The 21,478-nt window shown below is 41.5% G+C and overlaps 2 protein-coding genes across 2 annotated transcripts; both read left to right on the plus strand.

The window, feature by feature from the left end:
- Positions 1-4,046: 4,046 nt before the first annotated feature.
- lancl1 (LanC antibiotic synthetase component C-like 1 (bacterial)) lies at positions 4,047-13,468 on the plus strand. The gene is made up of 10 exons (XM_028572321.1): positions 4,047-4,175; positions 4,548-4,682; positions 4,781-4,898; positions 7,734-7,944; positions 8,812-8,959; positions 9,403-9,549; positions 9,904-10,086; positions 10,820-10,996; positions 12,298-12,370; positions 12,682-13,468. Exons 2-10 carry the CDS (start codon positions 4,596-4,598, stop codon positions 12,756-12,758), a joined length of 1,221 nt encoding a protein of 406 aa, XP_028428122.1. The 5' UTR covers positions 4,047-4,175; positions 4,548-4,595; the 3' UTR covers positions 12,759-13,468.
- Positions 13,469-17,143: 3,675 nt separating this feature from the next.
- mylz3 (myosin, light polypeptide 3, skeletal muscle) lies at positions 17,144-20,648 on the plus strand. The gene is made up of 6 exons (XM_028571735.1): positions 17,144-17,251; positions 17,742-17,796; positions 19,243-19,386; positions 19,666-19,836; positions 19,945-20,022; positions 20,119-20,648. The coding sequence occupies exons 1-6, from the start codon at positions 17,171-17,173 to the stop codon at positions 20,145-20,147; spliced, it is 558 nt and encodes a 185-aa protein (XP_028427536.1). The 5' UTR covers positions 17,144-17,170; the 3' UTR covers positions 20,148-20,648.
- Positions 20,649-21,478: the final 830 nt, after the last annotated feature.

A 21,478-nucleotide genomic window follows, 5' to 3' on the forward strand; every position in this document is an offset into this window, starting at 1 on the left:
TGAAAGGACAGAGCACAGCAGATATCAGTATATATTACCCGGCTAGTCATAAAAAGATAAATGTTCTAACATACCACATTTTGTAGCGGGAAGAATATCCAAATGAAAAGTTTGTTTGTTTTTTTGACATGCAGAGGGAGTAGAAAAATATGGTGCAGGCTACGACTGGGGGGTCAAGTGATCGGCTTTGAGCATCACAGAATGGAGTCTGCTGAGACTCTCCTCTGGCAGCCTTCACACACTCTAGCAGCAAACCGGCCATGTGAATCTCAAGGGTCAACACGGATGTGGTGGGTGGGAGAGGCAGAGAGGGGGGAGATGGTTTTAGGGGCAAAGAAGTCCCAAATGATCCAAAGTTTGCTTTGTCAGATTGTATTCACGTGATCATTCATTGGGTGAGTATGACATTTTGTGTAACTTTCGTTTGCTATACCTCCATTACCATGGCAACACTATTAAGAAGTGTTTCTATGGCTTTAGTTCCCATGTACTGTGTACTCAATACTACTCCATTGTGGATTTTAAAGTATGGCGTCAATGCAACAAATGAAAAGACAAAAACCAACAATGCATTATTAGTCCGTCTCTCAATGGACGCAAGCCTATTTGTTCCTAAGCCTTACATTTTTTTAAACGGCTCAAAAATATAATTTCATTTTAGGGCGCCCAGATAGCTCAGTTGGTATAGAGATTTACTCCTCGATGCAGCGGACCGGGGTTCGACTCTGACTTGCAGCCCTTTGCTGCATCTCATTCCCCCTCTCTCGCCCCTTTCATGTCTTCAGCTGTCCTGTCAAATAAAGGCCTAAAGTGCCCAAAAAATTATCTTAAAAAAATATATATACTGTATATATATATATATATATATATACATACACACACATATATATAGTTTCATTTTCTTTAAAAGGGGAATTGATTTCCCAAAACAGCTGGGTACACTTGTTGGGGACTATTTTAACCCTCATGTTGTCCTCGGGTCAAATTTGACCCATTTTCAAAACGTTTCTATATCACAAATTTGGGTTTCTTTCAACCAAATTGTTAAAAAAATAAATAAAAGAAAAACATGGATGGTTCCATACAACTAGTGAAGTAAATTATCAGTTCATTATTTTCATTGAATTTAGGTGTTGTATTCAATTTTATGTCATTTGAAAAAAAAAAATGTATAAAAGAACGTTGAAAGAAATTGTCAAAAACATCGGAAAAAGTGCTGAAAAAAGTGCCAAAAACATCTGGGGGGGGGGGGGACAAAAGTGTCGAAAAAGACGTTGACCAAAAAGTTTTCATTTTAAAATTTGACCCAGAATTTGACCCGGAAAGAGTTGCTTGTTGGTTGACGGGAAGACAACACAAGGGTTAAGCATTTGTTGGCAAAAAGAAAAAAAAACAATAATCAATATCTCCTCTAATTAATATTTCTATTCTCCGTGGAGCTGGTTTTCCCAGTGGCACAGTGAGAGGGAGATTCAGGTCAATGATGTGTCTTTCAACAAGAAGCTCTAATTGAGCCCAAAGGTCTCCTTCTGAATCGTGTTGCATTCTGAGCCGCATTTCCATTCGCCGTCCCTCAAGGCAAGGTAAAACAATCCCGAGGTATATGCTATACTTTGTGCAGAATTGACTAGCCTTCACCTGCAGCTCGGTCAATTGATATGGAAATGACAGGCGGCCAAGTTCTGCTAACTGAAGGGAAAGAATGGAGCATATACAAACACACACACACACAAAAGAAACAGGAAGGTAACAGAAGAGTGACAGTGATGACTGTAGCAAATCTGGTGCTTTGGTCAATCTAAGTGTCAGCTTAATTTGCACTTCTCAAAGACAAGGTTGCACACATCATTAATATTGGGAGCATCAAAGGACAACACAGCCCGCATTTAAGCAACTCAACGTTTCTGTTGCATACAGTCAGGATGAGCGTTCAAGGTTTGGACAACTCGAAGTAAGCAAAAGAAAAATTAAGAAAAACAATTCAAAATAGGCTGGGAACTTAAACTTCAATAATTAATATTGTTTCTAAAGCTTTCATCCATTGAGTCACAAAGGCTTGTCTGTATAAAAACATGTCAGTACTCTTGTGGGAACCTATTGAAGTCAGACTACATATTCAGTCTATAGCGTAGTTTAATTAGGACTCTGTTTTGATGATGTTTAACTAAGTCTGGAGCAGAAAGCCAACTAAAACCAGAGAGAATCAGAAGGATGAAACATGGGAAGAAAGAGGAAACGACCGAGGCATATTAACAAAGAGAGAGAACAGTAATCACAGCCCTTCAGAGGACGTATCCCATTGCACGCTCTCTCTCTTTTGAATGTGCAATGTCTTGCTGCCACAACAATGTAGTCTTTCTCCACATTGTGCCGTTCATAGGGCTGAACATTCAAAGGGGGAGATTACAGGGCTGGTAGCAGCTTCCATCTCTGCAATAAGTGGGAATGTGGAACACCAGCACTGAGACTCAGCAGTCTGCCAATCAATACCAGCCCCATGTTCTTTGCAACTACAGTAACTATCATCACCATCCACATGAATGACATGTTTTCATGGCAGTGAATTAATAATGTCACCACCTAGGAGGAGAGGGTAAAATATGTTCTGTTCCCCCAGAACTTTAATGATGCCACACAGCCATGGTTAGCCCGTGTACAATGTGTAGTGATAGCATAAATCCACGTTTTTGTATTCCGATGTGAGAATCTTTGAAGCTCTTTTAGTTTGTCCAACATAAACCAGACCACAGGGACATTTCAGCATAGACATGTGCGCTGCAGCAGTTTATGCAAGTGCACCGCCGCCACAGCGAGGGAAATAAAAAGCCTGATTGATTGTGCAACCTTTGGAAACGTTCATGTTGACGGCCTAATGTCTGAGATTAGACACCTGTGTGATAAAGTCATTCACGGCTGCACGGGGGAACATTGTGCACTGAAGTCAGCTACTGACGCAGGTCGAGCTCTGTTTGCACACAAGACCTCCATGTCGAGCAGTCCCTAAATACATGAGGGCATACATCACCATTTGATTTCTGTTTCACCATTTTTGTCTGTGATTTGTTAAATCGGGTCATTTCAGCTCAACCTTTGATCAAAGCAATCTTTCCCATATCCGTCTCTAACTGTGTTATTACATTCATTTATAAAATGGCAATGTAATACTGTGTCTCATTGAGCGGGTACACAGTTTAAAAATGAAATTACTCGGAAATGCAAGAAGGCCTTTGTGCTTTTCCCTTAGGCTTTATATGTTTATGGTCTCTGGCATGTTAGTTATGTTGCAAAAAAAATATAGTTTGACATTCAAAATATAGAAATAAACTGATAAAACATGATGCATTGTTAGATGAAATACCACAGTGTATGGAGTATTAGACCATATCAGCATACCCCAGTGTATTGTGTTTTTTTTTTAGAATATTTAAAAAATATTTTTATATATATAAGTGAATCTGGGACTCCATACTAGTTTTCCTTAAAATGTTGGGTAAAGGCTTGATAGTGAAAAAGAATAACTCTGATTTGGAGATTTGAAGACATGTAAGTTCATTCTTAAAGGGTTTTTTTTGGGGAAAAAAACAAGATAAATCAAGGTCCACTTAATGGCTTTTTCCAGGGCTTTCATGTTTCATTGGATGATGTAGTTTGCTGCTGAGTTGTTGAAGCTCCCTTTTACGTTAACATAGAACATAAATCTTAAAATTAAAATGGATGATAGCTTAACAGCTGCACGTCTTGACAAACTATCTCCATGACTGACTACTGCACAAACTTCTAATGAACCACCCGATGAAGACAGACAGACAACAATGTAACGCTCCAGGAAGTAAGTAAGTGGACTGAGACACTTCAGAGGACCTGCTTCAATATATGAGAGACTTGTTTTGTATTTTGTATTCATCACTCTAGTATTAAAATGCATCTCCCTTTTTGTCTGGTGGGGATGGTGGGTTATTTTTTTATTTATTGACATTTTTTTCTGTACTTTGTGTCTTTGTGTCTTTGTGTTTAGAGGACTTTTCCCACTACCACAGCATCCATTTTTGTTAGCTGTAGTAACACCTGCGTAGCATTAGGAGGCAGTAGCGCGAAAGCTAATGCTACAGTCCCCCCTCAGGAAAATATAAAGACGAAGAAGCTTTGGCATCAATAGTGCACGACTAATAGCGGAGGTAACTGTACCTAATCGATGTTTGAATCCTACACTTTAACCTTACCGTAATTCTTGACTTTGAATAGAAATAACATAGCTCCAATTCATTGACGTTATAATGTGTTAATTTATGCTATTACGACAGTAGTTGCACAAGCGAGTGTTAGCCGTTAGCCTTAGCGGCGTAGCTTAGCTAGCCAGAAGCTATAGCGGGCTAAGCTGTCATTATTTTATGCGTGTGTGGGTGTATGTACCTCTACAGAAGAGGCTTACTGCGTTGTGTGGCTTGATATTTCGCTATAAGATCGATTGCTTACTATTTTTAGCCTTCTATTACACTCGCGTCGAGTCTTGTGTCTCCTGCGCCTTACATTGCCTCATCTCTCTGCAGATTATTGTTTTTCTGGCCCAGATATTTAGCTGAGCCAAAGCTGTGAAAATGGACACAAGAGCCTGGAGGAATCCATACCATGACTATGATGGAAACCCTGCGTCCACACAGGCGTTGTTTGACTGTCAAGGAAAGGTAATGTACAAAGGATGTGTATTGCGTACGTGTGTGGATGCAATTAATTTCATTACAATACGCTAACCCTCATTATTTAACATTTTCTGTGCCTTTAGCTCACAGCAGAGTTTGCCCAGCGACTGAGCAGCAAGATCAGTGAGCTTTTAGCGGTCATGGAAAATGGCCTGAAGTCTGCTGACCCAAGAGATTGCACCAGTTACACCGGCTGGGCAGGTGATAACACCATTACATGCCTGCATGAAAATGTTTTAATAATGTTTTGATTTTTCTTTACAGTTGATAATTTATTTAACAAACCAAGGGCCATACTAATCTAGTGGTGGGCAATATGGCAAACCAGTTATATGATTTTATTTGTATTTTTTTTCAGGCAGGTTCAAGATCTTATCAGTTCTTTTTCATGTTAGTTTTTAAGACTATTTAGCAAATAACTGAACAGTACAAACAAATTTCCCTATTGAGAAACCATAGTCCTACAAGGTAATGGAACACCACACAAAAATTTCATTCTCAAATTTAACACCTTTTAGTTTCTTTTCTTTTCCAAATATTTATCTTTACTTCTCAAAAGCCATGATTTAAATTCTAGGGCTCGGTCGTAATGCTTTTGTACTTATTCAATTCTTTCATGATACATGGGTACCGATTCGGTTTGTATTGCGATTCTAGAAGTATTGCGATTTTCTTTTCTGTTTTTAACAAAAACAAAAGTTAGACAATATACCATGAGGCATTTCTTAAAACTGTTTTCTAAAAAGAATGCACATAACGTGTCAGTCTGACATTTATTTCATTTTTAAAGACGTACATAACATGTACAACGGAGTGCATTTACATTAGCCGCTACATTTAGCCTAGCTGCCCTAGCGTATTAAGATAATAAACAAGATGGCCCACAGCACAAATAATCTAATAGATTCACTTTACTGTTAGTCCTGTTATTTCCGTCTTCCTAAACTGTATGCCAAATTAATTGGAGCACACAAGGCCAAATGCCACATAAGTTACCATATGAATGGCTACTGATAAACATTATAGTATTAAAAGTAAAAAAAAAAAAAAAAAAAGTTTAACAGTCCAGTGAACACTGGCACGGTGCTGACTCCGTGCACTGTGGTTACATCACATAACTGCGTGCCATGTTGACTGAAAAGCGGAGTTTTCCAGCTCGCAGAGCCGTGCCTACATGTGCCAGGTTGCATTTCGCAAAGGGCCACAGGTCGGATTTGAACCCGGGCCGCTGCAGGACTCAGCCAACATAGGGCGAACACTCTTACTGGGTGAGCTAGAGGCTGCCCCTTTACCGGGCTTTTTCAGCGTAAAAATAAAGCCACACTAGAGGGCCGCACACAACAAGTGCCTGGCTGCTACGGAAACCCAAACTTGCGCATGTTAAATTTGGAACCCATGATTAGATTTAAAACCAAATTTTCCAAACAATTCCAATAAAGAAACGATTGGAATTCCACTGGAATCGCAATTTTTGAAACTATTCCAAGTAGGAATCGGTTCTCGATGCCCAATCTTAACCAAGACGGCAACAACTCTTTTTGTAATGGCAGCCATTACAGCTTCACTACTTCCATTTTTACCTTTCACAATAAAACAACTCAAGTTCACTCAGCATTTGCTAAAAGGCATCTTAACAAAATGGCTTACTATAGCCTTGGGTGACATAAACTCTCACTCATCATCTGCCCTCTTGGCCCTGCTGCTCTTGGTCGTCTTTTCCAGTTTGAGTTCCTGAAGAATATCTCCAGCACACTTAACAACAACAACAGCTGCCTATGCAGCAGAATGATTCCATTTCTGTTCGGCATTGGAAGAGCAAAATGAGCAAAGGCACCACCAGTCTGTGTTTGTCCTTCAGCTCCGGTTCTGGAGGGTCCCCGCCGGGCACATCCACCCTGACGCAGCCTCGGCCTCTCTCTGCTGCATTTTTTTGGCCGTATACTCTGGCTCGAATAAATATGGCTGAATATCCGAGTCAGCCAAGACGCTGTAAAATGTATCCTCGTCCATATCATCATCAGCACTCACATTTTTGGCATGCCATTTTTAGCTGTTGGAAACGCAGAGCAATACAGTACAAGGCAAGAAAACAAGAAAGTTCTGTTTTCGAGAGTAGAGCTGAAGATCTTTGCCGGGACCCGACAGGTTCGGTCTTAATTTCTATCATTTTACACGGGCTCGGGCTTGTGCTCTGGGTTGCGTGGTAAATGAGCGGTCAGGTGATGCGTTTCGATTACAGCAAAAATGGATGCTGAGGAGGTGAAACGGAGGCTGGCCTCTGGAGGACTTATTTTATTTCTTTGTTCCAACTTCCAAGTGGCCTACAGCCTACGTTAGTCATGAATAAATTATGTTAAAAAATGTATGAATGACTCATTCTTGACAAAAGGCAAAAGAGCGGTGTGCACATTCGAATAATGTCGGGCTGTCAACGGGTTCAGGCTTTTAAAAAGCTGTCAATCAAAATGTACTTGTCGGGCTCGGGCCGAATTCTGTCGGGCTGTGGCCTTGTTAGATTACAGCTCTAATCTAGAGCGCCATCCAGAGCACGCTACGTGGAGCTGAAATCCAAGCTGAATAGCCTGTAGTTCTTCCTTGCCTCCAACTACATCCCTGTCACGTCACTGGATGCAGGAAGAACAGGTTTGCAGCTCCAAATTTGTCTTTCTCTGTCAAGCTAGCCCACATTGAGGAAGTTATTGCTTCAGTCGACCTCATTTAACATCCACGCGGATTAGAAATCCACATTTTGTATTTTTTTATTTTAAAGAAATTATTGAAAATATGAATCCATAATGAAAATACTTGCATTTTGTTTCAACTGATTAATTGACCTATTGTTTCGCCTCTCCTTTGATTTCATACTATTTGCGTTTCAGTCGATACTCTTCCATTCTTCGGCGTTGTGCACGTATTCCAAGATTAGGTTAGATTCTGTAGGTAATCCAAATGACGCCTTTCTTCAGTTACGGTTTTGCAAACGGCCACCTTTTCCAAGTCGGTTTCCGACGATAACGTGTATCCGTCCGTCCGCAGGCATTGCTCTGCTCTACCTGCACCTCCACAACGTGTTCAGGGACACCTCCTTGCTTCAGAGAGCTCTGGAATATGTGAGCCGCAGTCTGAAGTGCTTGACCCGACGCCATGACGTCACCTTCCTATGTGGAGATGCAGGGCCCCTGGCTATCGCTGCTGTGGTCTACCACCGCCTGCAGAGGGTGCAAGAGACTGATGAGTGCATCAACAGGTCAGTCGGGAATACCTATATATGCCATATGGGTTATTTTAGGTATTTGTTTAGACAGTTATGCTTTCTTAGATATGTAATCTCTTATGTTCCGTATAACAGGCTTGCGATGAATTTATCCTGATCACATTGTGTCACATTTAAGAAAGATATCAGAGTCTTAGCTTTTCTTTGCCATAGTATTCTGCAGACAGAGAAATCTATTAAATTTGGTGGTGGTTTTGCACTTTAGGTACTTATGCAGTTTATGTAGTTTGCAAAGGTATTATTACTCGGCTAAATATGGACATATAGAGCTGCGGAATTTTTAGCTACAATTTTCTATATATATAAAATATGATCACGCTTATAGATCAAATAATGCAACATACATTTCTTTTTTTGCACCAGTGTATTTTCTTAAATATAGTTTCTATAGAAATAATGATGCTATTAGAGCATGCAATTTCATTTTTTTTCTTTTTGAACAATCGGTCTTGTTTTCCAGTGTAGTGAAATGCGCTCACATGTCGCTGCAACAGTGTTTGGGAACATGCTGCTTAAACTAAATGCTTGTGATTGGTCAGACTGTTTATCTGTGGCCACTTGATTGGATGAACCCGAGCATTACTCCAAACACAATGGGTGAATATCGCTCCTGATCCAGAGGTAGGATTGTGCTCACATTTATTATCCTATTAATTGTGCACCGTAATGGGTCATCATGGATAGTTCATTCACGATGTATAAATAAATAAAGTAATACTGGTTAATCTAAATTAACGAGGCTGAGTCCATTTTGATCTTGACCTATCACAATAGTCAGTCACTCGCGACACAAGGTACTCCCGATCCGTGAACACAGTGTCTCCTGTGCTACTCTCCCAGACTGCTGCAGTTTCACCAGAATGTGGTGAAAGGTGTAGGCGGGCTGCCTGATGAGCTGCTCTATGGGCGGATGGGTTACCTCTACTCCCTCGTCTTCATCAACCAGCAGCTTGGGCAAGACAGGATCCCACTGCAGTACATCCAGCAGGTAAGGTCAGAAACGGGGCACAGTCGGACAGAAATTGCACTTCCAAGCACCGTAATGTGAGGTGGTACAGAAGGACTTTCTTATTTTTAATTTATTTTAAATCCAGGACTGGCTGACTGATCATCCATGACTTCTTAGGCAGTACTGTCCTTAATGGTACATACAAAGATCTTTTATACAGTAACCATAGACAAAAGAGGACATTGAACCAAATTGGATGAAGGAGTTGGGAATGAAAATGTTAAAAACTTCAATTTTAAATGTGGAACAGAATTATGAGAAGTAATACTTTTCAGGAGACTTTTTTTTCTTTCTTTTTTTCTTCATGTTCTCATCCTGCTTCTTCAACGTCAACGTTAGATTTACTGCTGGCTGCTTATCTGCTCGCTCTTGTACAGGTTAGGTGTGTTTTGTGAGGCGGGATGTGTTGTTTCCGTCCTCAGATCAGCGAGTCCGTGCTGGTGTCAGGCGAGCAGCTCAGCAGGAAGTTCAGGGTCCAGAACCACAGCCCCCTGATGTTCGAGTGGTACCAGGAGCAGTACGTCGGCGCCGCCCACGGCCTCGCAGGCATCTACTACTACCTCATGCAGGTAAAACTGCTCTCTGAACCTATGCAAACCTCAACAGGCCCATCCCAGGTTGCCGGAGCCCAAGATGACATTTTTAAAACAAAGGAAGTAAAGAAGTAAATACTCAACCATTGAGAAGCCAGAAGTGTCTTTGGCAATTTTGCTTGATAGAGCACTCCAATTGTTGTTGATGAATTTATGAAATGACTTCTCGACCAAAGAGCTACTCGTTCCAGCACTTTAATCAGCCCAGTGTGATATGGTTGTGCCTATCAGGCTTCTGTTGTCCAACTACCAAAATTGCCCCACGTTTTTAATTCTTCCACCTCTTACTCCTCGGTTATCTGTAAACGCGGTGCGATCTCTCCCTCGCAGCCCGGCTTCGTCTGCGTGGAGGAGTACGTCCACAGGCTGGTGAAGCCCAGCGTCGACCACGTCTGCCGTCTCAAGTTCCCCACAGGCAACTACCCTCCCTGTATCGGAGACGATCGCGACCTGCTGGTGCACTGGTGCCACGGATCCCCAGGGGTGGTCTACATGCTCCTGCAGGCATACAAGGTACGCACCGAGGGAATTGGGAGAGTTCTTTTGAATAAATGTAAATAAGAGCTTTGAGATGGCCTTCACAGAGGAGGGACACAACAGCTTCCGGTTCAGTCGAGGAGCTGTAAAATGAGGGCCGTGAGATGCAGCTATGGAGTCCAGTCGTTTAGAGAATAAGAAGAGAGCTCGTCGACAGAGTCATAGGGCCATCTTGTGGTGAAGTTTAGTCAATTTCTGTTTTTTAAATCTCAAAGGCAATGTACTGTATGAAATGTATTTAGCTGCGTGTAATGTCAGGTGATTCATAAGAGTTTAGAGAATGCCTCCATTTCCTATTTTGAAATAACGGTGACGTTTTGAACAAACATGCTCATTCACCTTTTTTTATGTCTTGCCCATGTTCATTAAAGGCCTTTTTTTTTAATCAATTTTTGTACCATCCTTGAGTGCCTGGACTTTTTTTTTTTTTTTTTTTATGACTTTCTTGGTCATAATTTCTTCCTTTTTTGTGAAACATGCTTGATTAAGTTTATTTTGAATGTTTGATGTTGACAAAGAAATATAAGACAAATTAGAACATACAACGAAGAGAACCAACAAAAACAAAATGCTCAGCAAGTGGATATTGTAAATGATTGAAATACTGTAAGGATTTCCATGTTTTAAAAAGGAGAGACCTTTTCTAGCCCTACCCACCCTTACATTTTAATTTCACTTCCTTTTTTTCTTTTTCTCCCTTTTGTCGCAGGCCTTCGGAGTACCCCAGTACCTGGAGGATGCCCTGCAGTGTGGCGAGGTGGTGTGGCATTGTGGCTTGCTGAAGAAAGGCTACGGGCTGTGTCACGGTGCGGCGGGAAACGCCTACACCTTCCTGGCCCTCTACCGGCTAACGCAGGACCCCAAGCACCTTTACAGAGCCTGCATGGTGAGAGCACATAACAGACTGTAATCCGTTTTTACTATCATTCACACAGTGCAGTAGCCATTTTAGGGACCAAACAACTGCAAATATGAATCGTGGAACTCCCGCAGTGGATCCATCTTAATTACTTTCCAAGTTTTAGAGAGGAATAGGGGCTCAACAGTGTGGTTCAGGAAGCAAAAATCACATTTGATTTTTCTATATAAGGATTTAGATTATCAAGCCATGACGTATAAGCCAGCCGAGGCGGACTGACCCAGAGCTACGTCGTTGTAAAACGGAAGTTTCTGTTCCTGTAGAAGCTAGAAGGCTGCATGAAATCAACCCTTGTTTTAAGAAAAACATGTTTTCTCCGCGATCTTATGGAGAAAAAATACAGTACTCAAACAACATATTTGAGAGGATTAAAATATAGATTGATTGATTAACTAAAGCCTATTAAGACATACAATTTTGATCAAATCACTCAAGTTCTTCAACTGGTCTATGGATTTGAATGCTTCCGTACTCCTTGAAGGCCTCCTTACTCCGCTAATACTCTAAAAGATGATGTATGTACCGTAGAATGCCATCAGAAACAGAAGAGGTCATTTTATATTTCTTTTTTTAGACGCTTCATGTTGTCTTTCCTCGGCTCTCTCTGACTTTTGATGCGAGATGTGAAAGTCATTTTAAAGTCTGCTCAAAAGGCCAACCCATCTTAGCACAGTTGGCCCCTCGCCAGCCTTCAATTCGAAAATGATCGGAGAAACGGAGGGCATGCGAGAGGCAGGGCCTTTTATGTTTATTGACAATAAGTTGGTAGCTGTCGGTGGGAGTTGGCGTCGTAGCAGGCCCGAGCAGGGCTGGTAGCGAGCTCTTTTATTTATTTTTTTTGGATGCGCTCCAGGTGGCACGAGTCCAACGTGTACCGCCATGAATATGAATCTATTTGTAGCGGATGGAAATAGACTCTTCAGATGTCCTGCCGAAGCTCTGTTTCGAGCTCCCAGTGCAACAATTCAATTTCATTTACAGTATTGAATGGTAACAAGAGTTATCTCAAGCCCCTTTACAGGTAAGAGTAGGTCTAGACCACACTATAATTTACACAGAGCCAACAGTTCCAGTGCAACAGAGAGACATTGTGGTCCTAATCTCATGGCTCGACAGATACTAGGATTTCACTGAGAGGAGCGCAATTTTTAGCAGTTGTTGAACTGCTCTGCTCCTCCTGAGACGGTTCAGGTCCAGTCCCACTGTTGTGCTAGGAATGTTATTATGACACAGCCTGTCTCTCTGTCTCCCTCTGTCTCTCTTTCCAGTTTGCCGACTGGTGCATGAACTACGGCAAACATGGATGCCGAACACCCGACACTCCCTTCTCCCTTTTTGAAGGTAATATGTGATCACATGTCCCACTTGCAATAAAAAGAATCCTGTTATTATAATGCGTGGTTTGGCACAAAAAAAAAGACGTGAGGACCTACTCAGTAGTTTTGTTGTTGATGTCCATCTGTATCGGTGGCCACTGGATCTGTCTCTGCTAATGCCGTCTTCCTGCATTTGGCACACTGAATGTCACCATGCTATTTGACACTTTCACAGTTGCAACATTGCATAATTTTGCACTTAACTGATGCACCATATTGTGTCTGTGACATTTGTTAGCGTAGCTGTAAACTCACCACGTCGCGTTGTGTTCGCAGGCATGGCCGGCACCATCTACTTCTTGGCCGACATTCTGCAGCCAATGAAAGCGAGGTTCCCAGCCTTTGAGGTGTAAACGTTTGTCCACAGGTAGTCCTCCCCACCCACACTGTGGGCAAATATAACAAGGAGAACACCCCACACTTTTTTCCTCTCTGTCAACACGCACGCATACACACACACACACACACGCATGCATGAACACACTACATTCACAAACAACACGACATTGTGCCATGTTTTTCCTGCTCTTCTCTCCCGGGAACTTTACATGTTATTAACAGGATAAATCCTATACTCGCATCTCAACTACATAATTGTCTCAAAAGAAATGTCAAAGGTGAGAGCTTGCCTCGCTTTTTTGGTTTCCTTTATTATTATTTTTTTTTTGTGTATAAATTAAATTCTTGCTTTAAAAACTGTGGCTGTTGCTCAGATTGTGACTTCTCTTGACAGTTTCAACAAAAAGGGAGGACAAATTTGCTTTCATGGCTGTCAAAACATCAAATAAAAATTGTGGTAAAACGAAATGGTGTTTTGTTAACACTTAACAACTGTGTATTTCTATTCTTCTGTAAGCTTGACATGTTGATAAGGAAATGGATGCTTTGGTTTGCTATTCTGTTTTCTTTTTTTCAGAGTCAACAGCAAAGCTAGTAACAATGCACTAAATATAATGCAGTACAAGCTGTGCCATGTGTTAGGGGATTAACCCCCCAGAGTGTAAACTGTTGCCTGTCCTTTGCACTGTCTGAGCAATAAATCATGTGTCTTTTTACAGCTGTCGCTCTGTAGTGAATTTCAGTGCCTCCTGCTTTTTGTTTTGGGGAAAGTGATGCGGCAAGGAAAAGCCACAAGGGGGCAGCAGAGAGTTAATGTGACAATTGACCTCCACCTGGCAAATTAAGCACATTCACCTTGTCGCTTCATGAAAAGGTTATTTGACAGTCAAATGTTATGCTAATCAGGTTACATATTCAGTAGATCTATTGATACTGCTTAAAATGTGGTATGAAATGCCCATGGTGTTGTCTGCTTTGACTTATGTAAGGTAGATGTCATTGTAAACACTTGGGTTACATCTACACTGCTACGTTTTCATTTTTAAGCTGCGTTTTGACACAAAAACTCATCTCGTTCGGCACAAGAGTTTTAGCTCCAGCAGCAGAACTGATCTTTGTTCGTATTGACACGTCTGACGACGCATTTCATGGACCCGTTTGCTGGCCACGCGCGTGCCAGTGTGAACGGGAAGCAGATCGTTTTGGAGCTACTCTGCGGTTCAAGATCATGGATGTAGAAGTTGAAAATACTCTCGTAGAAAGAACAACAACGGACGAGAAGTTAGAGATACGCCACCGTTTGTTGACATAGGGCTTATCACTGTCTCCCCTGGCTGTAGATAGGTGGGCCAACGCATTTTTTGCATGCATTTTTATAGTCCGGTGCAGCGCCGCTGCTAGTTAGCTTAGCGTAATTAATGGAATCCTATGTTGCCGGTTAGCATGTTGTGAGTTAAAGTGAGCCAGCAAAAGACAAAAAAAAAACAACCTAATTACTTGCACTGAGACAAAAAAAATGAGTTGGCCCACCTATCTACAGCCAGGGTAGACATGATAAGCCCTATTTCAACAAACGGTGGCGTATTCCTTTTAAGGTTTAAGGCATATAGCTTGCAAAAAGAAGCCACAAAGGTGCCGAAAATCCTCCGTCCCATCCTCCTCGGGCCACTTGGCTCGGGGTCTAGTCTCTATTCCAAATAAGGCTCATGTACACTACTTCTGACCAATGCGACGACACAATGCCACCACTCTTTTTTAAGCCCACTGCCCGTGCTTCTTTTTGACATGACACCAGCATGGGTCTTGGAGGGTTTGCTGTATGAGGGGGGGGTTAGTGTACCAGAGAGTTTTGACGAGTGGTAGCGTTTATTTTCTCCACCCCCCCTTTTCTCCACAGAGCTGGCCCAGCGTAAGGAGAAACTGAACACCTACAGCAGGAATGGGGGTAAAAATAGAGCTCATCTGTCCATGGTCGTGGTCTCGCGGACATGCCTTTCACTGTGGTTTTCACTCAGTCTCACAAATGTCCTCCCAACTATTTTTCTGTTATTTAGCTACAGGACGTAACCATTAAGGTTATTCCAGTCTGACAGCATGTATACAGAAGCTATTAACACTGGTAGTGAGCTCCTCTAATCCTGTGCACGTTGCCTGTATGTGTATTTGCACTTGCTCTTCCTCTCGGCTTTCGTTTGAAAAAAAAGCTTTTCTTCCCAAACCAAAGGCTCTCAATTTGACATTTTTTTTAAGTTAGCATTTAAAGATTTCCAGTCTATAAAAGACACTAACTGTACATTGCACGAAATCAAGTACAGTCCTCCATTAATTATTGGAAGAAAAACAAATATACAGTGGCCATCCGAAGCTTGTGTAGCAAGTGCAGAGCTAGATATTTGGGATGTAGACTGCATCTCATACTACTTTAACCTTTTAACACAGTGAGAAGTTATGGGTCAGCGTATGAATGTATACGCAGATTAAAAGACATGCATCATTTTATGGTTAATGTTTTGCAGTTTTAACAAATAATTGTAAAATAATGACAAGAAGCATTGCACCCTAACATTGGGGAACAACAAAGTCGATCATTTTTAAAGAATTAACTTTCTGTTAGAAGTTATTCAGTACTTAAAGTTTTTTATTTGGTTCCGCAAAGTATAACAAAATTGTCAATTTTCCCCATTTATTTTTATTTTTGCGTGGGACTGTTACCCAGAAAGATAGTAACTCCGGTGAATTTGTTTTATAGCACATGTTGCTGTTGTGTTTTATGCATCTACTGCATTAATAATGGATTCATTTTTGATATTGGCATCAGCACCATGGAGAGCTCTGGTGGAGATGGAAAAGCGACTGCGCTCGGGTCATTTAACCTACATAAGTCCTTACTTCTGGGTAACTTAACCAATTGTTATCGCTTTACAACCTCCATTTCACTCCAATGCATTATAGTGCTCAATGTAACTACATTAGCTTGGGAAGTCTGTGTTTCTTAAAGGGATACGCCACTGTTTGTTGAAATAGGGCTTATCACGGTCTCCCCTAGCTGTAGATAGGTGGGCCAACGCATTTTTTGTGCATGCATTGTTTTAGTCCGCTGCAACACCGGCAGCGCCGCCGCTAGTTAGCTTAGCATAGTGAATGGAATCCTATGTTGCCGGTTAGCATGTTGTGAGTAAAAGTGAGCCAACAAAAGACAAAAAAAACAACGTAATTACTTGCACTGAGACAAAAAATGCGTTAGCCCACCTATCTAAAGCCAGGTTAGACCGTGATAAGCCCTATTTCAACAAACGGTGGCGTATTCCTTTAAATATTGCAGATAATCTGGCGCATTGATTCTTTCATTTCTGAGTTTTTAAGGAAAGGTAATGTCCATAAACGTCATGCAGTAGTGTTTTGGGAAAGTGTATGAAATTCTGTTCTTATATGAACTGCCACTCAAAGTTGCCTTTTTTTTAACCCTTGTGTTTTCTGGTCGACCATGCACTTGTCAAAATTAACACTTTTTGTGACCTTTTTTATTCATTTTTTACACATTTTCTGACGTTTTTGTCACTTTTTTCAATGTTCTTTTCACTTTTTTGCACGTTTTCAATGCTATTTTTCCACTAACACCAACTTTTCATGGAATTCATGGTCAATAAATCTCATTTATAGGAGATTATACATCATTTTGAAATGAATGATTTTGACTAATGGAGGAACGTATGTTGGTGGAGAATCACAGACGTGTGTATGTCAAAGTTTATTCAGGTTCTGAAACCGTTTCAATTTTTGCTAATGCTATAAAATTGAATACCCACAATTCAATGAAAGTAGTAATCCAGTACTTGCAATTGTACTTAATATTTTGAGCAGTTTGGTTAAAAAGAAACCCATATTTCTGATGTAGAAGTTTTGAGAACGGGTCAAATTGGACCTGCGTGAATGAAATCCACTTTCCAAACAGTTTCTTTTTGCCCTGCTGTTATTTAACCATAAGAGGAGGAGCACTCTGACTGTTTAAAAATACCACCTTGTAAAGGAGCTCTCTGGGCTTGGAGCCCCTCTGAAATTGGCCACTACTGTAGGTAGCTGAGTTTTCAGCCTACACCATGTCACAGTTCAACAGTGTATCCTCCCAAATAAGTCACCTTTAGATACCAAGTCAATAAAAGCATTTTTTTCTTAATAGAAATAAGTATTTCTTTTTTTTTTAAACAGTTTCAAAATGTTGAGACAAGATGCACGTTGACGCATTTATTTGGCCTTCTAAAAATATCCCTGTCCCCTTCTAAAGGCCTGCTCCCACTGCAGAGGGCGCACAGCTCTCCTTTCCGTTTGCCCTAAGAAAGTTAAAAGATGTCCCAACATGTCATCTGATCCGCCCTATTAGCATACGTGACGTAACATGCCCGGAATAAATAAGAGGGGGGCTTTGACCATGGCTCAGGACCACTCTGTCTTGGGACTTCGGGTTTGCTTCTCTTTCTTTCCGCTACTCCAGCTGCTACTCTCCAAAATGGTGTGTACATATCTGTGTTTTGGAACTTTTATGATGGGGCGGTGCCAATGGAGACTTTTTATTTTTAATTTTTTTTATTTCTACCAGGGAAAATTCTGTGTGGCATTTGGATTTGGATACCATCTTTTCAAAATAAGCTCAAAATTGGGACTTAATTGGAATCACTGAAATTGTGATAGGGAGGAGTAATCAAGATAAATTGTGAGAACAAAAGTTGAGAGTTGTTACTTTGGGCCCAGGACCACTGATTTAAAATACATCCACATTTAATTAGGCTTATGTCCAAATGCCGATAATCTATAATTTAACCGCGCATCATGTGTATTTAGTCCAGTTTTGGCCTGTTTACAGAAATAAATTCTTACATTTAGCATTGGTAGTAAATCATAAATAAACTGGATTTTGTCTGTTTATACTCATTTCGCTGTTCGTATGCATTCATAAATGTGCCTTCTTGTTTGTGTGTATTTGTATTTTTGTGTATTTTCAGGCCGAACCAGCTGCAGCACCCGCCGCATCGGAGTTCTCGCCCGACCAGATTGAGGGTAAGTGAAGAAACGGGGAGCTCCATCCTCATCCGAATAACTTGGCATGTGAAAAATGGGTTGTGAGAATACTGCTCTCTCATCATCATGCGGGGGGTGACATTTACTAGATTAAGTCCCCAAAACAAGGGATTGTTTTTTTTTTGTCACAATAAACAAACTTGTTGAATCCTTTTGGCTTTATTATCTCCTCAAATTTTTAAGAAGGGAAGAAGAAAGTTACATACTAAAGACCGCCATAGCACATGCTATTCCACGGACTTGTCCTGTTGGCAAGGACAATTTGAGATGAGTCTATTCTAAGACGACATAGCCCAGTCTTGTGTCCCTTACACAGCAGAGGTGTTAATCCCCAGGTCAAGGTTTAAGATGCAGGCCTGGCAGCATCCTGTTACAAGAGGAATTCAAACTGCGATCTAATAGCACCATCCCCAAGTTAGATATGTCCTCTATAAACATTACCCTATGTTGGGTGGGAGACATTTGTTGTGGCTTGTGGGTCAGGTTGCAGGGATAATGTTCTGATGTATTTCTTTTAGAAGTGATAGATAGTAGTAATTTCCAAATAGCGCGTCTTAGAGTTAGAGGGCCGACGTGCTTTGTGTCAAGTTAATAAGCATGTATTAATCCCACAAGCTTTGCACCCAAAAAAAAAGGAAAGAAGTGCTGCTTCTGCACATTCTGGTACATTTATACTACAGTGGAATACATTCAGGACACGCAAGACAAAGTGTTGATTACAACACAGTCAGCATTCCTATGTTCAACTCGAGCAGGGCCTTTGGGCCATGCCTCTATATGGCGTTTCAGGGGTGTATCAGTTTGCTCCCTAAATGCCTCCCAAATGCAAGCGGAGGCAGGAATGGAGAAGGGTCAGAAGTGTGGTGGGAGGAGGGGTGGTGTGGGGAGGGGGGGGGTAGGACGGGTACAGCTGTTCCTGCTGCTGCTGTTCAGAACATGAATCTTAGAAAAAAGGTCACTTTGAGTTGGCTTCCCGGTAGAATTCATAGAGATAGCCAACCTTTGTTTAGGCCCCACTCTGTAGCTTCATTTTTTCTCTGCTTGGGCTACAGCTGTCGCTTCCAATAATCTGGGAACAATGACGAAAGTATGTGGCTTCTGCTGCCGCTGATCCTCCGGCACAGTGTGGCGCCACACAGCTGCCACATCTGACTGAGAACCCTGTACAATTAAGAATAGAAAACCCAAAGGCGATGGATCTACACAAAAAGAGAACATTGGTGTCTTACCAGACAAATCAACATAAAAAGGATTACACTATTTTGCCATTTAGTTTTTTTTCTTTTCTTCCCAAAGCCCCTTATGCTACCATAGGCCCATTTCAAGTGTATTGTGAGGACATCATGTATATTTTTTTTGTTTCTTTTGACCGACTTGTGTCATTACTTTGGAACTCAAAGTTCTCTCTTTTGCTCTCTTGGACAGACTTCAAGGAGTCTTTTGGCCTCTTCGACAGAGTCGGTGACAACCAGGTGGCCTACAACCAGGTGGCCGACATCATGCGTGCTCTGGGCCAGAACCCAACCAACAAGGACGTTGCAAAGATTCTGGGCAACCCATCTGCCGATGGTGAGACCCCATGACAGCCTTGCAAAATGCAGACAATCATTCACAAAGCTTATAGGCTTAAAAGACAATTCTGATATAAAGATAAATGCTAAAATATAGCCTACTGTAATAGCAGCACAAGAAGAGAGAGTATTCAAGTAGGTAGAACTCACCTAAGCGTAGATTTAAGGCTGTGGTCAACAGCTGGTTTTCTGTAACCCTGAAACATTGAATGAGATCAACACAAACGCGTGGTCTGTGCTGACTTATGCCGTTCATGTGACATTTTCTTTTCAAAAGACATGGCCAACAAGAGGATCAACTTCGAGGCTTTCCTGCCCATGCTGAAGCAGGTCGACGCCGCGCCAAAGGGTAGCTACGACGACTACGTTGAGGGTCTCCGCGTCTTCGACAAAGAGGGCAACGGCACAGTCATGGGCGCTGAGCTGCGTATCGTGCTGTCCACCCTGGGTGAGTCTCAAGTTCCCCAAATATAGAAGCAGCACAAATATAGTCTGCTTGGCGCGTGTAGTATGTGAGCGCGTGGAGAGAGTGACACGGATCCTTGTGCGTCTACAGGAGAGAAGATGTCTGAGCCAGAGATTGAGGCCCTTATGACCGGCCAGGAGGACGAGAACGGCAGCATCCACTATGAGGGTAAGCTTCGATTTCCCAGCATTCAGTGTCTTTTTATTAAAAAAAGAAAAGAAATGTATGCCAAATATTTAAACATGTGGGTTTGTCTTTCTCCAGCTTTCGTCAAGCACATCATGTCTGTGTAAGAGGCCAGCAGTAGGAGTGCTGAAGAAACTGTAGCTCACCTACAGACAGCCTGACAGTGTTCTAAACATCTACACTGTAACAAAGACCAACCAAGGAAAGACAAGGACTATGTACAAGGGATGTTGAAGCAAACCCATCTTGTTGTTTATTTTGTTTTCCTTTCCATTTCGTCCCAAAACCCCTCCTCTCTTGGGACACCACCATCAACTCTCCATTGTAGACCGCACACCGCATGGCCTCTACTCCACCCGGGGGCTCGTCTCCACTTTGCCGCAATGGGGTGAGGAACGGGGGAGAAGGGGTGACCGCTCATCAAGTGAGGGTAGATCCCTCACCTCCCACCGCCACCTCATTCAGTCACGCCATCACTGGCCCAGCAGTGCCAAAGGTGCTGGAGAACGGTCGTGGATAGACAGCCAAAAGTCTCCCACTTCCCTGAAAAGTTTTTGTTTATCGTCACTCTGTTCATTTCAGAATAAACTTTTCCAACGTACATCCAATCCGGGTTGATTGTTGATTTTTTTTTGTTATTGCCCACATACATGCAGTTGTAGCTATGCTTTAGGATAGGTACATTGTAGTGGTGTGACTTTTCAAAGACAAATAAGAACTTCAAGTTCAAGTTCAAGTTCAAGTTTATTGTCATATGCATATTGGTACGAAGTACCACAGCAATGAAACACAATGTGCCTTAGCACTCTCTCAGCACCAGTCAATAATAACAATTTTAAAAACATAATAGCATTAAAACATTATAAAATATCCAACAAAATATACATGAGTGACTAAGTTCAGACCACAGCCCTCCTTCCTGTTGTGCTATCGTTCAATAACCTTATTACCTGGGGGTAAAAACTAACCCTAAAACATGTTGTGCGCGTTTGGATGCTCTGCAAACATCTTCCCGATGGAAGATGGGAGAAGAGATTGTGTGCAGGATGACTGGAATCCTTTATAATACCTTGTGCCTTTTTAGTGCTGCGGGCACTTGAGGGCATAATAATGGTCTTTACACATTAAACATACAGGGGTGTGCTGTAGGTGTGTACAGTGCATAAATAGATACAAACAAGGAAAACAAAGACAGTTGAAGTTAAGCTGTTTCTGTTACAATACAAATAGCCCAAAGAAATATATATATGTATATATATATATATATATATATATATATATATATATATATATATATATATATATATATATATATATATATATATATATATATATATATATGTATGTCCATATATAGTGTATAGGGTATGCAGGATTTATATTTGAGAGTGATGGATGATATGTCACCCATCCTAAAAACAGCAGATTGCTCCCTTAC

Source organism: Perca flavescens, chromosome 24, assembly GCF_004354835.1.
Source record: "Perca flavescens isolate YP-PL-M2 chromosome 24, PFLA_1.0, whole genome shotgun sequence".
NCBI lineage: Eukaryota > Metazoa > Chordata > Actinopteri > Perciformes > Percidae > Perca > Perca flavescens.

Excerpts from the sequence above, each read along its gene's own strand:
- lancl1 (XM_028572321.1), top strand. The coding sequence starts at position 4,596 with ATGGACACAAGAGCCTGGAGGAATCCATACCATGACTATGATGGAAAC. Across the intron at positions 4,683-4,780 it reads TGTTTGACTGTCAAGGAAAG|CTCACAGCAGAGTTTGCCCA; the intron begins GTAATGTACAAA and ends CTGTGCCTTTAG. Across the intron at positions 9,550-9,903 it reads TCTACTACTACCTCATGCAG|CCCGGCTTCGTCTGCGTGGA; the intron begins GTAAAACTGCTC and ends TCTCCCTCGCAG.
- mylz3 (XM_028571735.1), top strand. The coding sequence starts at position 17,171 with ATGGCTCAGGACCACTCTGTCTTGGGACTTCGGGTTTGCTTCTCTTTC. Across the intron at positions 17,252-17,741 it reads AGCTGCTACTCTCCAAAATG|GCCGAACCAGCTGCAGCACC; the intron begins GTGTGTACATAT and ends GTGTATTTTCAG. Across the intron at positions 20,023-20,118 it reads CGGCAGCATCCACTATGAGG|CTTTCGTCAAGCACATCATG; the intron begins GTAAGCTTCGAT and ends GTCTTTCTCCAG.